The 23,602-nt window shown below is 43.7% G+C and overlaps 1 protein-coding gene across 2 annotated transcripts in view; it reads right to left on the bottom strand.

Moving 5' to 3' along the window:
* Positions 1 to 23,602, bottom strand: part of ST8SIA2 (ST8 alpha-N-acetyl-neuraminide alpha-2,8-sialyltransferase 2) — a 359,568-nt gene that overhangs the window by 234,075 nt on the left and 101,891 nt on the right. For both annotated transcript variants that reach the window (XM_085644491.1, XM_085644492.1), the window contains exon 2: positions 1,379 to 1,441. In XM_085644491.1, the coding sequence (XP_085500617.1) occupies positions 1,379 to 1,441 (63 nt within the window). The remainder of the gene's footprint in view (positions 1 to 1,378; positions 1,442 to 23,602) is intronic.

Raw genomic sequence — 23,602 nt, 5'->3', positions numbered from 1 at the left:
TCCCCAGCTCTGTCCTTGCTTCTTATAGGGCTGTCTTCCAGTCCTACCAAGAGGCTGGGAGAGGGATTGAGGTGGATATTTCCCTTTTCAAACCTGCCCTTAAAGCTCTGGCTGGCTTCACGTAGGGAATCACGACTTGCTGGTTCCAGTGTCCACCACCAGATTCTTGCTCTGCTGCAAAGAAAGCCAGGCACATAAAAAAAAATCTGTTATATTTATGTGTTTGTGAGTGATTGAAAGTGAATGGGATTGAGTGTGAGTGTGTTTGTGAGTGTCCATGAGAGTTTAAGTGAGTTGGAATCTAAGTTTGAGTGTGTATGAATATGTGAAATTGAGTATGAAGGAGTGAGTGAAGGAATCTGAGTGTATTTGGAGTGAGTGATTGAAGGTTGTGAGTCAGGGGTATAGTTAATAAAGGTGCAGCAGGGACAGTTGCACCAGGGCCCAGAGTCAGAGAGTGTGAATGGGTCATTGTGTTTAAGTATGTTTGTGATTGGGAATGAGAACCAGTGAATATGAGTAAATTTGTGAGTGAGTAACAGTGAGTGGGAGTGAATATGAGTGACAATGAGTAAGTGAGAGAATGTGAGTTAGAGTGATTGAGGCGGAAGAGTTAATGGGAGAGCGAGTGAGTATGAGTGTGGCAAATTTTGAAACAAATGCAGGGTCGGAGTGGTAAGGCGGGCACTCAGGCAATGGCAGAGGGGCCGGTATCCGAGTTCCAGCTGTGGGCTGCTTTTTTGGTCAGCCAGGGGGGCCAATTTGGGCGGTGTCTGTGTTTCTCGGATGCCGCCAGCAGCCTAATGGGTGCCTGAGTTTTCTTTCTGGAGGCAGATGGGCGTCAATTACCACCCTTTTATCACGGGCGGAGGTGTCTCTCCCTTTCTCTCGCTAGGCCGGCCCATTAGTGTATGAAGATTGAGCAGGGGTCGGGCCAGAGCAGAAGTGGCCTCACTTGTTTTCAATGTGTGTTTCACCAGTGTGAACTAGTCTAGCCCATTTTTTTTTTATCTGAGTAAAGTTAAGGAAACATGACTCAGTGTTTTGTGGAAAGGCAATATGCAAATGTGAGACAATTTTTTTTAGCATGCCCGGGCCGATTTTTAACCCCAATCCAACCCTGAATAAATGTGGTGAATTCCAGAGAGGTATTACGTCTTTCAAAGATCATAAGCTGCCACTACACCCACTAAATTGAAATCTTTGCTTGCTCTACTCTTAAATGTGAACTTCTGCACATTTGAAAAAGACTTTTCAGAAAGCAAATTAAATGCTGATTACCATCAGCGAATGACAGGTGAATATAAAAAGGAACATGAGGCAGTGATATTGGGAACACAGCATTCAGTAAGCGAGCAGAAAAATCTCATCAACAGACCTATTAGATTTGCTGGGGATGGTTTTCGCAGATGATCTTCCTGTGCCGCTGCCTCCAGGAGCCCTGCAAGACAAAGGGGACCTTATCACTTAAACCTGCATGCTTTCCCTTACCAAACGTTTCACTTGTCTGTTGATTCCCGGTGCTGGACAATTCTAGAAGCATACAGTTATTGACAGAGAATTGGAGACCTAGAAAGCCAAAATTAATATATTAAATCAGTTTTAATAAAATTCAAAGGAGCCCATTAATCAACGTATACCTTAATTAAGCTAACAAAATCATTATGTGCATCCTTAAGTGATGAAAAGTATTTAAGCCTTGAAAGGGAGGCTGTGAATTAAAGTTGCAAAACTTGCTATTATGCACATTTTCTATGTTTTTCCGAACCCATTAAATTATATTATGGAATTCCAGACAACCAGGCCTGTTTTAATGTTAGTTGTGAAGTCACATTCTCTTTTAATCTTACACAGCGAATGTGAATGTATTGCTTATCAATGAATAAAGACTTTTCAGTTTTCATTCATATATAAGCAACCTGTTGTAATGTCCTTTCATGGAAAAGCGATACACAGCGCAGACTGAAACAAGTAGAACATGTGAGAGGCAGGAGAGGGGATAAAGGCGATAGAGGACCTCCACCAGTGGAGGCTCAAGAGGCCAGATAAGTACAGCTCTGTCAGTGAGCATGTTTTCAGGACCCTCCCACACCATACAAGGTCCAAGGACTGGAATACTGAATGGTAACGTCAAGGCAGAAAAGCAAAACAAGCATTTGCAATGCAATTGGTCTCAAATTTTTGAGAGTTAGAGATATTGACCTTGTAAATGACAATGTCTTTTACCTATGTGTTATGGTGTCGAATCTAGTTGATGTATGAACAGAGACACATGTGCAGAACTGCCTAGAGGACTTAGAATAAGGAATTACCACTGGGACCAGAGAAGCAGCTACAGCACTATCTAGGGGACTAAGAATGAGGAATTACCACTGGAAAAGTAGAGACACAGCTGCAGCAATGCCTAGAGGACATAGACTGAGGGAGTTACTGACAGGACCAGAGAAGCAGCTGCAGCACTGTCAAGAGGACATGAGAATGAGGATTTACCACTGGAAACACATATGCAGTTGCAGCATTGTCTAGAGGACTTAGAATAGAGGAGTTACCAACCGTACCAGAGAAGCAGTTGCAGCACTGTCTAGAGGACATAAGAATGAGGAATTGACACTGAGAACAGAGACACAGCTCATTACAGTAAGCCAATACAACTGAAATAAGAGATGCAGCCAAACAGCGTGCACATTTTAAGCAAGTAAAGTCAATAAAGGATGAGTAGAGCAATTGGAAAGTAAAGAAATAAAGAAAGACACAGTTGCAGTGCGGTTTTAAAGAGTACTTTTTAACTGTAGTTAAGGCAGAAGCTGTATGTGCACATTTTAGATGAAGGAAATAAAGCCTTATATCCTTACTGTCCAACTGGGAGAAATTAATTTAAAAATGCAGTGATTAAACAGGAAGCAACTTTTTAAATGAACAAAGATATCAAATAAGCTTGGATGAAGGGGGGGGGGGGGCAAAGAAAGACCGTGCTAAGGAAAGAAAATAAAACAAGATCTTAAATTTGAATTCTTCTGGTGAATAATGCAGAATTTGATTTTGCAAGCAATTTGCATCACGTTCTAAAGAATATTCTATAAGTAGAGAATACGAATATCCCGAAAACAGAAAATGGTGCAATTACTTAAAAATGCACACTTGTACTTACAATAATTTTTTCTCTGCTCCCACAACATACAATATTCAGTGTCAAAAGCTCCAGTGTTTTGATGCAGAGATTACGAGTGGCTAGGGAGCTCATGTCCTCTTCCCAATGTCATTTTTAAATTCCTGGAGTGTTGAATCAGCTCAATCCGGTTAAGACAAAACCTGCTGAGAGCCTTAACCTGTCCACTATGCCCCTGACCTTAATCTGGAGACGATTCTTCAAAGGCAAACATGCTGTTCGAGAGTTCAAATGGGAACATTTGAAGAGCAGTACTACGCTTTCTTCTCAACAAAAAAGCGAATGTGAACAGTTTAAATGGTGCATACCACATGCTGAGTTTTCACTTAGCTCTTTAATAATAGTGGCACAACTCAAAATAAATTGTTATAAATGATTGCTTCCATAAGGGTGAAAATCTGAGTATACTGCCACTGGAATGGTAACCTCTAGCACTGCAGTTGTCAAACTCTACACCAGGGCATGCATTCTGATCTACCTAGGTGGCAGTGTAGAAATAGGTCCAGTACATTTCGTTGGCTACAGACAATTGTATGTGCTACCTTCACTCCTTAGGATGTTAATTTTCAATTGAATTTACTGGCATTACATAGTCTTAATAATGCAAACCTGTAAAACGAAAGTTCTTCCACAAACTATGGACACATTAGGACTTCAAATGATCTATTTAGCTTGCAGTCCAGAATAAAAAGACACTTGAAGAACAATACCAGGCTAAGTATTTCAGCGCCTGGAAAACAAGGGCAATTTATGATCTCTGCCTGATAAACAGTTGACCTGCTGGGACCTGCTAGCAAACACTGCTCAGTCGATTAAAGACAACAGAAGCCCTCAAGTGTGAAACAATATTATTTGGCCTCCGATTTCGTTGAATGTTTCAGTTTATGCTGGAAGGTGCACGTCATAAATGAGTGCCAAAAGCAGAAGACATTGTTAAAATACCAGCTGATGTTCTTGATTCACAGACCCTCTAAACAACCGAAGGAAAGGGTTCACACAGCTTCGCGGCCTCTTTAAGTACCGTTATATTGACCCCACGAGGTCAAGACAAATGACTTGAACAGGAAATGGCATTCTACTGGGGAAGCATACTATTTAATGAATGACACATTAAATGAAAAACTGACAGGTACTTCCCTTTAAAGTAATCATGTGCATTGGACGCTAGTCTAGGTAAATTACAAGCGTCAGTTTGAATGCTTAGGTGCAAACAGCAACATGTTGCTGCAAGGCTACCAGTGCTAGGAATGCCGAAGGAAGAAAAAAATGAGGACTATGTTTTGCAGGGATTCTGCGCACACACAGAACTATGAGTAGGATTATGGGACCTTAGTGCATAGGGACTGAGTCATCTTACCACCTTAGTACCCATGAGCCCAGGACCGACTAGCTATAGTGTCTCTCTTGCTCTCCTACTCACAGAGAAACAAGTGATTAGACACCCCAGAACACAACACTCCAGACTCTTTCAGGGATCAGGATTGCAAGACACACCCTTTCGCTCGCACTTTTGTCCTTGTCCACAAAAAGATCTGACAGAGACACGCAGGGGCGTAACACAGGCCCCTGCAGCCCGCGCAGTGTGGGGGGGGGGCAAGCTCCAGGGGGCCCCATCAGCACAATGCTCCAGCCCGGGAGGTCCTGATTCGGCTCGGAGGGGGCCCCATCACGTAACTTGCAGGGGGGCCTCCTCCAGTTTCGTTATGCCACTGGAGACATGAATAAATAAAAAATATTTATTTTAACTAACCTACTCTAATATGCATGCAATATACATGCCACAATCAGCAAGAAAATGCATATCACAACTATGGTCAGCATAGCAATTAGTACATAACTCATGAAAGGAGCTGTCATTATGAAAAGACAGTATAGCCTAACCTCCCTAGAAGCAGAATGATTATATGTTAGAAGATCTCTGGGCGTTATCTGCAGACGTCGAACCTCAGTTTATAAATGGTAGATCTACATCATAGGTTCTGTCTTGCTCTTCTCCCTGGAAAGGTCCCTTTCCAAGTGGGTGCTACCTATTTGTGTATTCCAATAAGACCAAATTACGTATTCCCAAACAACAGCTAAGGTATATCTAGTCACTGTTCCAGTTTATTTGCAGAACTGTTAATGTCAGTTATTAAAGATGGTTCTTTCTGGCTTCTAGACAAACCCAGTATGCCTTGCGGAATTTAATGTCTAGGAGAAGTAACAAGTCAGAGTGGTGGAGTCCAGTGACTTTGTTTTCTCTGTTTTGGTCCAATCAGGGTGAAACTGGTCTTGCGCTGCTGGTGTTCTTGTTCACGGAGGACCTGGCCTGGCAGTTCTGGTTGGACTGTTGCCATTGGAGTAAGTTCAAGACTGATTTGCATATGGCTGGTACCAAACTGAGATGGCAGGGTGAGCTCTTTAGAACAATGGGTTGGAATACCACCCTAAGTGATTGTCAGTGGTTAAACTTATAGAAAGCATTCCTCCCATCCTCTTTTCTGTGTTCAATGTAATGCACTAAGTGGCCAATGGTATGCCTAGATGTGGATCTCATGCTCACTGTTTCACTGTAACCAAGCTACACCTGGCTGAAGAGCCCCAATCAGTGCAAAACCAGTCTTGGGTTTCTTGTGTCCCAGTTCAGAGAGAACCTGTCAAGGCAGTGTAATACGGAGCTCCCGCTAGCCACGAACTCCAAGATTGGGCCGACGTTTGCTCACCAGAGAAAGAGGTCGGCGAACCAGGCGTGAGAGAGCTAGCGTCTATGTCGTCAGACGCAGAGCCACTGGATGGAGAAAAGGCAGCCTCAGAAGACGGGAGTAAGAGAGACGGAGATCAGGGAGAGACCCGAGCGACCGGCGAGAACGAGACAGCAACGGAGGTACAGAGCAGTGGAGAAGTAGGAGAAGAGCAGGGAGGAGGCCCGACCTACCCCAAAGAACACGTGGAAGTATCCAGACGTCCCTGGGGACCACAGGACACTGGAATATCCCTTGCTGCGGTCCTGAAGGACCGTGGCTGCAGGCAAGTGTCTTGGCTGCAGTATTTGAAAAGATTGGCAGGGAGGGAGGGAAGGGGAGGCACAGTGTGATTGGGGAGAGCATGGACAACCATAAAAAGAATCTATCACTCCTTTTCCTTCACACGTTGTGTAGCCCTGGCATGTTTGTGGTGGTTAGCACCCCAGGGAAGTGAAACGTAGAACTGATCCCATCTTTTTCTGTTTTCTTTTCCAACCCCCCTTCCCCCCCTTTTGGGACAGCTGGAGAACTCTGTGGCCGAAGCAAACCCAGGAGGAAGGAGAATGTGATGTGAAGGCCCTCACCTGAACAGGGAACCCACAGAGACCTTCCTATGATGTCCCTATTTCTCCCAGGATATTGAAGACAAGGGAACTTTTACTTTCTCATATAATTCTTATTTGTCATTTTAAAAAATCAACCTCTGGTCTTGTGACGGCAGGACGGATTGTCTTTTCTCCCACCTTGCACCCTATTAAATCTGATCGGCTTGGAGAAGACTTATAAAACCCGACCTTTCGTTTTCTGGTGTCCTCATTTAGTGACTAGTACACCCCTCCCTCAGCCTCTCCTGAGGCTGGACATTACAACAGGCAGTTCAGGCTGGACTGTTATAATTGGATCAGGGTAAAGACTGATTTGCATATGGCTGGGTCCAAACTGAGATGGCATGATGAGCAAAAGAAAAAATCAGCTGAATGCTACCCCCAAGTGATTACCAATTGCTAGCCTTACTGCAAGCATTCTTCCCATCACCTTTATTGTGTTTGAAGTAATAATGCCCAAAGTGGCCAAGGGTATCCCCAGATGTGTGTCCCATTCTCACACTGCCACTGAAACCAAGGTACACCCAACTGAAGAGCCCCAATCAGAGAGAAACCAATCTTGGGTTGCTTATGGTCCGGTAATGGGAGGACCTGGCGTTGGCAGGTTGGGCTAGAATATTCGTATTGAAGCATGGTCAAGATTGATTTGCCAATGGCTGTGCCCATACTGAGTTGGCATGGTGGGCATTGCAACAATGGGTTGGAATCCTACCCCTAGTGATTGCCAGTGGTTAAACTTATTACAAGCATTTCTTCAATCACCTTTTATGTGTTGTATATAATGCCCTAATTGGCCAAGGATACGCCCAGACATGGGTCCATTTTTCCCTGTCCCACTGGAACGAAACTTCACCCAACTGAAGAGCACCAATCAGGAAAAACTCAGTCTTGGGTTGCTTTTGTTCTGGTTCAGAGAGGGCATGGCCTGGCAGTTCAAGTGGGACTGTCTTCTTGGAGCAGATTCAAGACTAATTTGCCTAAAGCTGGGTCCGAAATGAGGTGCAATGTTGGGCAAAAGAACAATGTGTTAGAATACTACCATAAAGGATTGCACAGTGGATAGACGTATTGCAACAATCCTCTCATCACCTTTTGTGTTTTTGGTATTAGTTATATATTCAATTCACATTTATCTTTCTTTCAATCAAAGATGAAGGTTTGCAAAGGAAAATTAGCAGACCTGAATTATGATATTAGTTGTGTTCACCAAGTTTTTCCTGCCTCTGAATGTAAGTGGGCATGCCGCATGGAGAACAGTTATACATCAAATCTGCATGAAGACCAAGGATTGTAAAAAATGCAACTCATTCCTTTGACGGTTGCCTATTGTTTTACTTCTTGTACAGAAAAAACTTTGAAGATGACACGTACTTCTTCAGCAGGCAGTAGTTTTAATGTTCACTTCCAGTCTTGGAATATCTAGGAGTTGATGGTTTTATTCTGAGGTCACATGGAGTACCAGTGAAGAAATAATAACTGCAGAGATCCAAAGATCAGTATTGATTTTACTCAGCAGGTGTCACACTGTTTACTGCTAGGCATTGTCACTGTGCCACCAATGTAAAGCAACAAAGAGGAATGGTTTCAAAGGACTCAGTCATTTATTCTTCAAAAAGGCTTTACAAGTCTGCGCTACAGTTTAATTGAAAACACCCACCATGAAGAAATATATTATGTCGCTGGGGCATAGCTGCCAGTGGTGCAGCCGGTGCAGTGCACAGGGGCCCGAAGTAGTAGGGGGCCCAGCTTTCCCAGCACCAGCTACATGTTACTTATGGGCTATAGGCACTGATGCGTTTTAGAAGTGATTGCCTGGGGCATGCCAGATCAGTGTTTATTCTTGGTGGGGCAGAGTGAAAGGGTACAGTCACAGAGAGCAAGAAAGGCCCCTTGCAGCCATTGAAGCAGAGGAACACAATTACGCTTTTTAGTTCACATATACACTTTCCATCTTTCACTCTATCTCAATCTCTCTGCACCTTACTATCTATGTAGACTATACCTATTGATCGACACCTATCTTTCAGGTCTACATCTCACTCGCCACACTTTGTTTTCTTTCTGCATTCTGTCTACTAAGCTACACCTATCTATCTGCCCATCCGTAATTCATTCTATCTATCTATCTATCTATCTATCTATCTATCTATCTATCTATCTATCTATCTATCTATCTATCTATCTATCAGTCTATCTATCTAACAGTCTATCCATCTGTCGGAATCCTGATAACTTTTTTTATTTTATTTTATTTTTTTGCCACCATCAGTTAAATACATTTAGATACATACTTATATATAAATACATGAGGAAACACTACCAATGATAAATACGTTAAAAAAGGGAGAATAAAAAACATTTTATTGACATTTCATAACTAATAATAAAATAACATTATTAAGCTGTATTCAAGACACCAAAGACCCCATATCATTTGGGCTATGGCTTTAACTAGCCTCGCTGTCCATTTTCCATTTATAAATGGGGGCCCAGATATGTTTCCCTAATTTTTTTATCCCTTCTTCCTTTTCTTTCATATATACCCTTTTCAAAGTTGTAAATAGCTAGAAGTTGTATAAGCCACTGTTGAAATGTGTATGGGGGGGGCGGATCCAACCAAGCAGAAGATATACAAATTCTTGCTACTGCCATGACCAAAAAGATGAATACTCATTGCGCCTCTGGCACTCCTTCCTTCGTGACCCCTAATAACATTAAATCTGCTGTAAGGTTTATTGTAATCCTCATAGACTGCATCAGGAAGTTTTCTATAGCTGTCTTCAGGGGCTCTAAAATCAGACAAGAAGCAAACATATAGATGATATCAGCCTCAGCACTGCGACATCGAGGGCAGAGGACTTCTTCTGTGCCACCCCATTGAGCGATCTTGGCTGGCGTATAATATAGTGAAAACTGCAAGCATTCAAGAAGAGCCTCAAGACCTGGCCCTTCGGATGAGACGGAGCTGCTTGAACCACCCTCTTCCCCCCAGCGCCTTGAGACCATCTCGGATGAGTGGTGCGCTTCACAAATCCCTGGTTGATTGATTGACAGCTGCATCAGTATATTTTGTCTAGGTGCTTGGGCCTGACCAGAGCAGAATACCAAGGGGCATTGTTGATCGTCCTTGCTCACAATGTTCAGACTAAATCCCAGGAACCTGCAGAGTGTGAACCCAGCGGTAGGTTCTCATGTGAAAATGGCAAAAGAGGCATTTGCTAAATAAACTCGTGCAGTAACGTGCACAAAGCAGCGGACAGTCTGCAGCATGCTCATGCTAACTTAGAGAAGACGACAATGTTCCTATGGGCCATGTGACATATGATACAGAAGGAAGCCTTAAGGAGGTTGAAATCTTATGGGCCATTTTGAAAGTGAACCACTTACATTTGGTATCAGGAACTATGAACATGCAAATGTGATTTTGGAGCTTGAATTATATATAAATAACTACTGTAATTCTAAAATGTACAGTGGCTATTCATTATTTAAAAACATGTTTTTTAAGAAATCCTACTAATTATTTTTTTTAAAGCAATGTCATAAAACTCAGATACTGGTAAAAATATTTAGTTTCTGTACACTGAAGAGTGAAACCCGGCCCTTGCACTGCCTCCAACCGCCAAACACTGCCTCCTACAGCATGTCTTGCAATGCGCAGAAGGGAGGAGGGAGGAGGTGATATCACACGCTGTACAGTGTGATGGCCAAACAAAACATTTTCTTAGTGAAATCATCAGAGAGGGAGCTAGGCACACAAAAGATAGGCATTTGAGCAAATGCACCAATAAAATGCCTCTATTTCCAAATTACACAGATAACAACCAATGGAAATTGGTGGGTGTACCAAATGCCCTAGAAGAGATACAGCAGGTCTTCGAGGCCCGACCTAAAAAGCCATGGATAGTAGTGCAAATGACACAGTGGGTAGAACAGGCACAGCAGCTACCTGAGTCATTATTTCCTCCAACCAATGAGATGCACCGGTTAAAACATTCTAGCATACAATGTGATGCTCCTCTCTGAAGCACTGATTTGATATATGAGTAACCTGGCCCCAGACGCAATGCCCTACATTGACATTAACTGACAAATGAATGACTGCAACCAATCCCATCTATTTCTGGTACAACAATTATAAAGGAGACCAACACACTGGAGATGCAGACCAGAGAAATTTTGTAGGGATCATGATTGAATGCTGCATTAGTATTGAAAGCTAGGTAAAAAAAGAAAGCACAGCACAATTGAGAAGAGGAGAAGAAAAGTAAGGGAAAGAGCATTTAAGTAGGGATTGGGAGAATTAATAGATTGTAAAGAAGAAAGATGAACAAGCCTTGTCAAATCAATGGGTCTTTATTTTGTTAGTAAAAAAAGACTGGAAACTGACGGGCAATTTTGTGTGTTTTTGTATGCTATAGGAATGGGTCAGTCACTGAATGAAGGGGGTATGAGAGTGAGAGAGATCGTGGATGGTTAATGAATCAGTGACTAGCAAGTGGGTGGAAAAATGGGTGCATGCATGGGAGAGTGAAAGGCACTTAAACATATCACCCAGATGGGGAACAGCCATTTCAACGCGGTTTTTACCACGCGCAGCCTTTACATCGCATGCGTTACAACGCATGCGATGTTACAACGCAATGCCATTACAACGCAAGTCTTTACATCGACTTGCGCTAGATGGCGTGCTAACATTACAAATAGTGTAGTTTACTATCCCAACACCTTCCCTACTGTTAAGTGGACTGGAGTTGGAATAGTAAATTACACTTTTCTAATGTTAGCACGCCATCTAGCGCAAGTCGATGTAAAGACTTGCGTTGTAATGGCATAACGTTGTAACATCGCATGCGTTGTAACGCATACGATGTAACTGCACGCGTTGTAATGACACGCGTTGTAATGTCATACATCCCACACAGACATTCCCAGATTATTGAAAAACCAGATGCATGATGCAATGTGTTTGAGCCATTCCTATGCCTTTACAAATTAGGCGTAATCTGGGTGCCTGTAGTCTGAAAAGGAGTGATTTAAAAACTTATGCTAGAAGCCCAATTGCTAATTTTCTGGCAACACAATGAAGAACGCACCTGTCTATTGCACTTTCAGGACAAATTCAATCCAGCAAAAGGGCCTTGTGGTCCTTTTGTAAGACATAATACATAATCTGTTCCTTGAGAATAAATCATTTACTTGCATTGGGAGAGGCCGCGTACACACACCCACACACACACACACACACACACACATGTGCGCACACACACACACACACACACACACAATAATCCTTAAACTGTCAGCCCATGTTACCCTACATAGGTGCCCTATGGCAAAATTCCTTCAGGTGCTGATAGATCTAATAGAGAAGAATATATTTTGAAGCTGCCCTCTCACATACCCCATGAAAAAGTGCTGTAGCAAATCCATAGCATAAGGAAAAAAAGCAGAATGGGAAGAAAAAAACCTTCCCTCCCCCAAAATCTAAAAGAATGTGCTAATTGGTGAATACTTTAGTAGAAATTTATGTTTTGAATACATCTGCTTAGACCTGTTTGTAGTTTGGCATTTAGATACACATGCCTGTGCATTATGCATATCCCAGTGTTTATTCATGGCATACAGTATTTCTACAGTGAGAGGCCCACAGATTGCAGAAGAGAGACTCACTAAGGCTGGGTTTCACCAATCCAGACACGTGATAGGAACTTTAGAAATTATACAGATCTCTGTATCCCTAAACCAGCTCCCCCACGTGCCACATGCAGGAGGTCATGGAAGACACTCTTGGTTCTGAATTCATTCTTATTGACCGTAGGGTTTTACACTCTATGTTGCACAGGTTTTAGCAGAACTAAGTAGTCACAGATATCCTGAAAAATATTCTTAATATGAGTTAAAACATATGTACTGACATTATGTTAGAATGTCTTCCATCTGGCCATGTGCACACCGTTCTCATCATGGTTGTAAGGAAATACCTCTATTTTTTACAACGTACATTGTGTAAGAGAATCTGAGGTTAGCATTCTATCCTGGCCCTAAATGAGAGAAAAGACTTTCTAAAACAAGTAATACCAAGGTTTTATCAAATTCATACTTCAGGGAACAAAACGTATGAGATGGGGAGAGGCTGTACTTTATGTTTCATAAGGGTCAGCACATGTCCTGTCTCCTATAGGTTACGTATTGAACCCCTAAGTGAATATTTAGCTATCCTTGACCTCCTCTACCACCAATATGCAAATGGCTAGCATCTATTTGTAATGGTCAATAGCAGAACCTATATCAACAACCTAAAGAAATACCACTTCAAAATGCAAGGCAGCAAACTAAACCTAGATGTCTCGACTTTTATTGTGAAATAAGATCTCAAATAAGTGATACAGGCACTGACAGTCACTAGACTAGAATATGGGCTGTCCATCCTCACTAGCCATCCTGCTACTTGATTAGCCCCATTAAAAGCAGTGCCAGTAACTAAACGAATAGTTGTTTGTCAGAATAGCATTGACAAATATATTGGTAGACATTAGTATCATGTCCTAAACATTGTTTACATAACTATCACGCCATGTGTGCTGATTTTCATTATTAAATTCAATGGGGCGATAATGTTTTTAACAATATTTATAAAACAATAATGTTTCCAGATGTTATTTAGTACACAGTTCCATTCTGATACAAGAAGAATGGGCAACGACATAAAGAAATTAAATCCCAAAATGTCTGCTCTTATTGAACACAAGTGGATCCTGCCCCAAAGCTTCCTATACATTGCATTATCTACAAAGCTCTGAAAGTAAGCACCCTATTATAAAAGAAACCATTAATAATATCAGACAGATACTAACCAGACACTAATGCCGCACCAGTCATTTACAATCAAAAATAATTCAGTCAACAAAGTCTCCACACAAAACCAGTAGTTCTTTCTTTTTGCTTCAAAGGTCCGAAACGGCTTCCTTATAGGGTGACCAACCATCCGTAAATTTCACGGACCGCCCGTTATTTGGGGTGCTTGTCCATGAGGAATTCTACACGGACGCATTTTGTCCGTCATTTTGGCCATTGGAGCAAGTTGGCGCCCTGCAAGCAGTCTGAGAGTTCTTTAACTCTCACTGCAGGGGCCAGCTCGCACACCTGCCGTGATCTTAAGGGCCCGCAGCAGCCCCACCCGAGTCCGTGCAACCGAATCTCTCCCCTCTCATCAGGGTCAGAAAGGCACCAATCACCATACAGATTTTATTTTTTTTAAGTCTCACTCTCGTTTAACTACATGTTCTTTAGGTAGTACGGTGCCACATTTCTGATAATGTGGTAGACAGTGCATTTTATGGCAAACTGGGGCGGCAGAAATGGGGAAAACTGGATATAATTTTTAAAAGAGACCTTTACATGAATATGCAGGCTTTTCTACTGATGATTTTGGGACATGAGTGGCCTATATCATTGGTGAATGGCAGACAATTCGATATGATGCAACAGGGATGGGCGTTCTCCTCCAATACATTTGTGATAAATAGTGCATTTAAAAGTACACCCGACTACTAATGAATTGCCCAAACTTGATAGGCTTTAACAGGACAATTTTGCAGATTGTTGGGGAGGGGAGGGTTTCCCTTCCTGCTAGAAATAATGTAAACGTGTAATGAATAGTCAATTTAGTTGGATGAATTTTTGGCCTGAACTTTGACCTTCTGCCCTGAATTTTTGTCCTGAATTTTGGCCCTTAGTCCTGAATTTTTACACTCACTGTCCTGAATTTGCATCCAGGCCTGTTGGTCACCCTACTTCCTTATAGTGCTAGACAGGTATCATATCCACACCCTTCAAAAACTGTCTGCAAAACCACCTACTCTTGAAACGTTTGACCACATCCTGATAAATTAATACAACAAAAGAGCAAAGCAGGGGGCCATAGACGACAGCACTTCCCCAGTGTTCCAATTAGAGTGAATGTAAGCTATTCAATTCATTTCCATGTGCACTCTGTATAAGCACCTTCTGCTTAGGTGCGACCACTTAGTCAAACCCATACAGCGATACAAATAGAGGTGCACCACACTTAATATTTTCAAAAGAAAAGTCCCATTCAAATTTCACAATGTTCCTGTCCTTTTTATTTTGCTTGGTACAAATAGGGCTCTAGATGTTACAGCAAAGACAGCCAACGCTTTTCATCCACAAAAACGGACTTCGTAAGGCCACATTAATCTATATTACCAAATCCTCTGAAGCCAATGGGCCTATCAGCATCCACTCTCAACCATGTGGAATTTGTTACATGGGTGGGTGAAAATCATATCCTGGTTAGAACTTAGGTTCTCATTTAGTTCATGCCAATCCGCCACCGTTGTTGGCCCCTTAGCAAACACTGATAGCGCACATCCGTTTTCCCTCACATTGCATGAGTAAAATGACAAAAAAGCCATCCCGATAGACTACTGTCCATCTGCTTCCCACCTCCAAGCTCTGTACACAATTGGCACACCTATGGAACCTGTTCACTGACAAGATACAGCAACACCTGTACTGACCATGCTCCTGCCGTAGTTTGTCTCTTTTCCCAAACCCTACACTGCTTGTTGTAAACAAGTGTTGGAGTCTTCTCGGTTTTCCTGACAGTGAGGTTCTAGCAAAGCTGCTGGGCCTGCAGGACCACCACTGATGTATGCGCCTAACAAAGCTTCTTGCATTATCACTGTGACTCCGTTACTTGTTTACCACAGTTTGGAGATGAGGATGTGATGCAGAGAATGTGGAATAAAACGACATTCTTACAGCCATGCTCGCTTCCTATGTCCTAAAGTTGCCTGATGTATGTACATTCTCATCACGTCTCAGAAAAATTCAAATTATACATTTGTTTAGTGTTCCCTCTCTCTTCCTATGCAAAGTATGAGAGCTTCCTCTGTGATTATGTCCTCTAAAGCAGCCTGAGTAAAGGCTCGCAGCATGCAGTAGGTACACATTGGCGAGACCGATGCTCTAGAGTGCCTGAGAGTTGTTGCCGAGTCTGTCCCATTTCTGTTGGAGTAGAACACTGAGCTACTCAACCCCTGGACTCCGGGAATGTGCATCAGCTGCTAAATCTGCCCACTGTCCTGGTCTATAGGGACCGGGTTTAGTGCCATCTCCAAGAACATCTTCCTCTGGATTCCATAAAGTATTTTTCCTTCTGTTCTAATATCGCTGGAGGTCAGCTTGAACTCTTTAAAGAGAACCGGCCTCGGGAAAATCCGCACAATTCTCAACTGTTCTCATGATGAGTACCAACAAGTAAACCTAATCCAAAATGCTTGGAAGTTTTTGGACCACAGGTAGCACACATATAGGCAAGCCTCCAACCTTATTAGTTGCTTGTTTGTGTTTTAATGTGTGTTTTCCAGAAAGTGGCCAATGGTGCTATTTCCGTCCCTTCAATTGCCTTTCAGCTGCATAAATTATGCACCTGAAAGGCGTGAGAGGACAGGGCAAAATGCATGGGCAGTGAGGCTTCAATTCTCAGGGCCACCTTTAGGCCCAGATTAACAAACGTTTTGCGCTGAGTCGGCTTCATAAAAGTAATGTAAACCTGCACAAAATGCTTTTTTTAAAATGTACTTTCCTATGCGCTCAAAGGTTCGCCTACAGTAACACAAAGCAGACCTTAGCCCTGCTCTGCGTTACTCTTAGTCAACCTAGCATTCCATCAGTAGTACATGGGTGTTCCCATGCAACCACCCATGTTTTTTTTTATCAAACAGTTTGAAGCAGGTGTTAAAAAGGAGAAATGCTTTTATTTCCCCTAACGTTTTCCACTTTGCATGTGTACTGCACTGTACAGTACAATCCCAAAGTGGTAAAAGCTTTAAAGTTAGTCTAAGCACAGTATTTTGTACTGGAAGGGGACCCTTTCAGAATAAACCCTATGCAAGACTCACGCAAACAACCTTGCACTATGGTGAAATGGTATGTTTGTGCGCTCGGTTGTCTGATTGTGATAATCCTGAGTTTGAAATGTTTTCAAAACAGAACTTTAAATACCACTAGGGTCAACTATTATCAATATTCATTTGAGTCTCATATGGGATGTAGAAACAAACTCCTTTTCCAATCATCACATAAAATGGGTAACTGCACAATTCTCTAATGGTCTCATACAAAGTGTGGAAGCTTTCAGACAAGCAGAGGCTGAAGAGGGATCACCCAAACATATCAGTGACCAAAGGGAACAGGCCGAAAGCCCTGTGTGTGTGTGTTGATGACCTGAGCTCTGGTAGATAACTATACTTAGCTGTTGGCAGATGTTGGACTTGGCCCTGCTTGAAGGGTCATCCTCAGACTTTTTGCCTTCACCGTCCATTTACCTAAATCTGTTTCCGCTGGCTTTTAGGACTCTGCTCAATTTACCACTGCAACCAGTACTAAAGTGCTTCTGACCTCTCCTTTAAACATGGTACAATTGGCTGACATCCAATTGGCCTATTTAATGTACTTGTAACTTCCTAGTAAAGTAGTGTTGCATGTACCTAGGGCCTGTAAAGTAAATGCTATTGTTGGGTCTGCAGCACTGATTTGGCTTTTTAGTCCAAGCTTTAGCCATTCTGCAAAGCTTTGCAGAATGGCTAAAAGTTAGACTAAAACGCACTATGTCATGGTGAGCCCTGGCTATGTCATACCGCTTAATTTCTAACTGTTAGCTAGGGTGCACAGCTGCTGCGCTGCTGTACAACATGGCTAAAAGACATTGTCAAAGCCAGAAGCACTTGCATATGCAGACATCAGTAGCAGCTGGTGTGCCAACTGAGTGTCGGGTGCTGTGAGGGGATGTACGAAGAAAACACAACAAATAAAATACAGAACGTACTTGCCGCATCGCAGGCCGCTGAAACGCCACTTTTCTGCTTCTTCCGCGCAGCAGCACAAGCTCCCAGCTTCCCCTGTGACCAATTCTGACGCTGCTCTGATGCATAAGAGCACCATCAGGAATGGCCAAGCACCAATGCACTCCCAGGGAGCTAGGGAGCCTGCGCTTTGCTGTCTCCAACCCGGCAACGCAGCTGAGTTGGAGATAGCTTTAGTGGGCATGTGGGTTTGGCAGTCCCGAGACAGCCGGCCAAACCCACATGCACACTGATAGCAGTGCTGCCCACCACTCCCTCTCCTAACTGCTCCCAAGACGCATTTAATAGAAGAAAAATAAAACGATAATAAACACGTTTTATTGTGTTTTTATTTTTCAAATTTTGAGCCTGGCGGACATAGCGGAGGAGCCACCTCTGGCAGACATAGTGACTTTGCCAAATGCTTTTCTTTTTGGTTTATGTAAACTGCCCAACATTTCAGCAATGTCCCTTCCCGTACAAACGAGGCCTTGTTTTGGCGACTGTAGTGCAAAACAGAGGCCCCTTGCAGTTGAAGTAGTGGCTGGTTACCCACTAGAGGTTAGTGAAACATTCAGGTGAATCACGCCCACAACGAAGTTGCCACTTCAGGAATTTCACAAAAGTATGCAGTTTTTGGTGAATGTTAGGGTCGTTCCTTTCTCTCCCCATGTCACATGGCAAACCACCACTGGTGACATTTCCTTGTGCGATTCATAAAGTACTCACCCACACATACCTATTATTTAGTGTTGTCTTCATCTAACACCGGTCCTGATCGGTAACCTGCCAGATCTGAAAGGTGGCCAAGTTGCCACTGAATTGCCCCAGGGCTCTTCAAACCCTTGTCAGGGCTAGTAACTGCTAAATCAATGCTATTATTAACAATACATTCGGTTACCAAGTATCTCAACGCACGATATATATTAAACATCTGGTGCTTATGATCTGATATAGGAACTTGTTAGTATGTACACCGTTTCTGGTGAGTAAGTGTTTATGTACAAACACATGGTTTTTAGACCGTGAAGGGACTAGTGGGCGAAGGAGCAACACATATCGTAACAACTGGGGACGAAGGAGACGGAGCCCAGGTGTTGGCAGTGTTGTGGAGCTACGAATACTAAAAAGCCTCTGCCAAACAGGAGCCGCATACACGCTCGTTTCGGGCCGTTCTCCCAATAAGCATTTCCAGGCAGATATTACAATTGGCACCGATCAGCTACACCTATTTTGGCGTGCCAAAACAATATCATTACACAAGGATGTCATGTCAAACTGTCCTCTCTTCTGGCATGAATCTTCTGGTGGGCGCGGCTTAGGCAAATCCAGGAATAGTGCCAAAAACAGCAGCCAGACTTCGAGGGACGTCCCGTAAAAATCCCGGTTTCTGTACAAAGATTTGAAGCAACATAAAGACATTCTGGAATAGAAAAAAGATTAACACAAATTCTGTAGCAGGCTCTGTATGTTTTTTTTTAATGAAAAAATGGAAAATCTATAAATTTTTCAGGACTCACTGATGTGTGAGCTGCAGGTAAGGCCTGCCCAGGAAAAAAAAACTGCAATGGATATGAAATGTTTTAAAAAAACAGCTACGGCACGGCCAGCGCTGGCTGCGTTATAGAGCCTTTTTACTGATATTAGATGGGGACATACTGACAACAGGAAAGTGGGGTGGGAGAGAAGAGGCACCACAGACAATGGAAGGGTGGGGGTGGAAAGTAAGCAACACAAACTACAGGAGGTTGAGAAGTGAGAGGGAAGATGCAACAAGGACAACAGGAGGCTGAGGATAGGAGGGAGCAATCAACACAAACTACGGGGACCGGGGTGGGAGGGAAGAAGCAACAGTACCAGGGTTGTGTGAGGGGAAGAACCAACATGAACAAGGTTGGTGGGAGGGGAAGAAGTAACACAGACAAGGGGGGCCAGGGAAGAAGCAACAAGGAGGATAGGGGAAGAAAAAAGAAACATTGAATCACAGTCACATCACCGGCAGAAAAATGCAACTAATTAAGCTAAAGCAATCAGTACTTGTTCCATGCTACAGATCAACAGTAAAAGGAGGGGAAATTAAGCAAGCACATGCTGGCCAATTAGGAGACAGCAAAATGTTGTTCAAATAAGAATTTACTTTGAAAAACACAAAAGACAAAATGCATTTGGGATAAGAGCAACAGTTGGTTTAATTAAACACTTCGGCCGGAGCACAGTTATAGAAATGCGTTTTTACAGCAGGAAACCCCCAATTGCAGAAAACCACTCAAGAACAATAAAATATGAAAACGGGCAGCAATGACGTGCACAGTCCAATCAGCCATCATGTACCGTTCCTGGCCAGGGCTATATGCAGTTATGGAGGTACTCTCCCTGATGCCAGTTATCCCTGCATTAGGATACACCCACCCGCCAGCTGAGGTAGCCAAAGGGTTCCCTATAGAACAACAAACTGTTATGTTATGTTATGTTAGTGGTGATTTGTAACGCGCACGGCTACTCAGAAGAGTGTCCCAGCGCGAGCCCAGCAAAATGAGAACCGTGAACAGGGATAGAGGCTGGGATCTACCGTCATTCCCATGCAGCACCAATGATACCAAGCCTCTGTAATCGAGCCAGGAGGAGAGCATGAGGGACAGTATCAAAGGTGGCAGATAGGTCCAATAAGACCAGAACTGCCCTGCCCCCAGCATCTAACGTCTCCCTTATGGCCTCCGAAATTTCCACCAAGGGAGACTCAGTGCTATAAGAAGCACAGAATCCAGATTGAGCTGGGTGCAGCAAATCCTGCTGTTCAATATAGGAGGTCAGTTGTTTATTCACCAGTGTCTCACAAACTTTGGCCACGCCCAAAAGCAGAGAGATAGGACAACAGCTGGATGGAATGTGGGGAACCAGCGTTGGCTTTTTTATGAGAGGGACCAACATGGCCTGCTTCCAGGCGGGAGGAACCGAGGCCGACCCCAAAGATGCGTTAATCAGCTGGTTCACCAGAGGATTAATGACTAGAGCTGTGTGGGCCATGAGTTTGGCGGGACACGGATCAAGAGGGGAACCAGATTTTAAAGGGGTCAAGACAGCAAGGGACTCGGCAAGGGATATGGCGGAGAAAGAGGAAAAAGCAGTTTCAGTGTCAGAAGCAGAATTAAAATCCGCGAGCACCTGCATGGTCTGGGCTACTGGTGTGTTAAAGAGCAATTGGAGTGATCTAACTTTATTCATAAAAAAGTCAGTCATGAGAATCTAACAGGCCAGCAGGTTCAGACAATCCCAGCACCGCTCCAGTCCAGTGCTAGAGCTCCCCGAAGTTCGACCCACATCATTCACGTTTATCCCACCTAACCCCTGTGACGCGATGAATGCGCACTCCCACCAAGTCAGGTGAACACAAATGAGTGACAGGAAGATTCATAGCAGGTCTGGACAGGGATACAACAAATGAGAGTGAGGACCCCATTCCCCCGTGATCTGATGGTGCGAATGAGTCTACAAGGATGGCCCAGCTGACCAAGGGGAAAAACAGAGAATCAATGCCAGAAGCAGAAGAGGCTCCCTGGCAAATACACACACCGCTTTACACCCAAGACCGGCGAGAGACAAATACAACTGTCAAAGGGCTTGTGAACAACGGCCCATACAGGTCATGCCTTAGGGAAGGGATAGTCCCCAGAAGTGCCGCAGTTGTAGAAGGGTCCTCATGTATTGTGATAAGGATCCCCTTCACGGAACCTCTTGAGTTAGAAGAAGAAGGAATAGGGTGAAAGAACAGTTATACTTTCTCTCGTCCCCGGCTAATATACTAGGATGAGACCTGATGACCAAGCTGAAAATGTCAATCCAGTTTGCCAATTACAGAACTATAGCCTGCTCCTCCTTAGGGTTTCCTTCCCTAGAGCCCACGCCATTAAAGCACTCCCACATTGCATGTATATAGGCAAGGAAAATCCCTACCAATCAGACCCCCTTTGCTGAGGTGAATTATGTGAATTTGCTCAAAAGTGAGTGTGCCATGCACACTGCCTCTTAGTTGACACAGCCAAAAAGATAAGGACGTTGACAACCAGCAAGATACGAAAGGAGAAAGAAAGTCGGGACCATGGCTCAAGATACAAGTAGTTGGACAAATGCATGGCAACAGCAACAACAGACAGGAAACCCAGCCAACAAGGACTGGAGCAACAACCGCAGCAGGGAGGGGTAACTGTCTGAGGAGGCAATGTTTTCGTGCAAACACAGATACCAAATGTGCAGTATGTAAAAAAAAACCAAAGCGAAGCCTCCATGTCATCTGCACCTCACAGTTCACAGTACCAAAACTCACAAGAAGGACCAATGACACAACATTAGGAATGTAAGCCTTTACTTGTGTTTGGTAATTCAAGGTTGCTGGATGTGTTTTCCCGATCAGGTATCCTTACTAGAGTCCGCCATTCAGGGTTTCTACAGAAGCCTAAACCCCACTCTGCTGTTGATCCCCCAGGGTAGGGTTTGCTTACCACACTTTGGGGGGAGGTCGGTCTGACGAGGGTGCTGGGTGGCCATCCAGTGCTTAAAAGCAGGCACCCATGTCTTTGCACCCTCAAGTCAATTGGAATGGGTTCTGATCACTAAATTGAAAAGACCCTATTTTTGGGCCCCCAGCCCGGGACCAATATTCCTTCATGGTGTGAGGTTCCAACAGCACCCCAAAAAAGCCAGCCGTCTCTGTGGAAATCTGAAATACTTCCTGTTAGCATAAGCTGAAGCCATCTTGGTTGTGGCATCCATTTTGTTGGCTTTGTAATTCTCCCATCCTCTGCTGCTCATCCTTTTCCCTGCCCGTGCTGTCTATTTTATTTGACTTCCTGACTCAGCTAAAAGCAATGTGCATGCTAAGAGTTTGTAACTGTCAGAAGACCTGGTCTCAGACTCGACTGTTAATCATTTGCTGCTGCAAAAGCACTCCTCCTCCCCCTCCCACTTTGCTGACTAAGTGATCTCTCATCTGCCCATGTTTGTCGGTAACTATTCCTGTGTAGGCCTGTACCTTCTATTTGTATCCACATGCCTACCAGTGCAGAAAAAGCTGTATATAAGGCCTGTGTTCTGTGACTTCAATGTACTACCTCAGGCAGCACTTGAGAGTGCTGTGCGGACGTGGTCCCACTCATTAGTGATTAATAAACTTGTTATTTGAATTCCAGCTTCAGTGCCGATCTCTATTTTGTTGGTCTATGGACCCGTGGACAGAGAAGGGTGGCCCCTGCACCGGTGTGCTCATTAAAAGGCACATTTCCACATCTCAATCCAATAAAGGCCCCCTTTAAGTTCCAAAACTGAGCTGTCCTTCAGTGTCGGGAGCCAGGTTTCCCTTATACTCAGGATAGTAAAGACCCCATAACCTCCACCGCACAAGATATAACAGGTTGCTAAGCACTGCATGGTGCCGAGTCATTCAGGAGGGGAGGTACACCCGAATAACCAACTGTCCAAGTCCATCAAATTCATTAGACTAATTTTGACAAGTTCTTGACCTTAAACTCTGTATTCTCCATGCAGCAATGCTTTCCTTCCTTTTTCCTCAAACTCTTCCAAGCGTTCAAAGCCTGTTTGCTAGGTCATGCCCCTCCAGAAAAAAGTACAGAAGCCTGTCACCAGTTAGAAGCCCCTAGTCACTGCTAGGAACCACATCAAATTACCCAGGAAAAGACATGGTCCAAGGGAGAGGAGGGTACCAGGGAAAGGGAGTCCGCAGGTCCATCACAATTCCGTGCAAGATTGGAGCACAGGAATGGGTTCATTCTCGTATCAGTCCTAGCACTCAGCCAGTACACCAGGCACTACTCACACCATCTGAAGGAACAAATAAGCCCAATTTCAGGCACCACAATATCAGAAGCACACAGAGGTCAATGGGACAGCTTTCTGTTCACATTCATTTTTGTCTGACAAAAATAAGATTGCTAATCATGTGAGATCAAGGAAAAGTGTCCAAAAGACTCATAAAAAAAAGCCCAAAGCTACCACCCATAAAAAGGTTCTAGAAAAAGGGTCTAGTCAAGACACCTGGTGGCACTAGGGAGGGTCACGTTGTACGCCACATACCGGTACTAGAAGGGTATACATGTGACCTCAGGGCATGTTGTGATCGCCCACAAACTTGCAATTGTGACATGCTACCGCTTTTTACATTGCCTCATACACATTTGTCAAAAGACATCACCCACACGATAGCACCCCCCATGCACTTTTCAAAAC

The sequence above is a fragment of the Triturus cristatus genome, chromosome 3_1 (genome assembly GCF_964204655.1).
Source record: "Triturus cristatus chromosome 3_1, aTriCri1.1, whole genome shotgun sequence".
Taxonomy (NCBI): Eukaryota; Metazoa; Chordata; class Amphibia; order Caudata; family Salamandridae; genus Triturus; species Triturus cristatus.
This window is presented reverse-complemented; position numbering and strand designations above follow the sequence as displayed.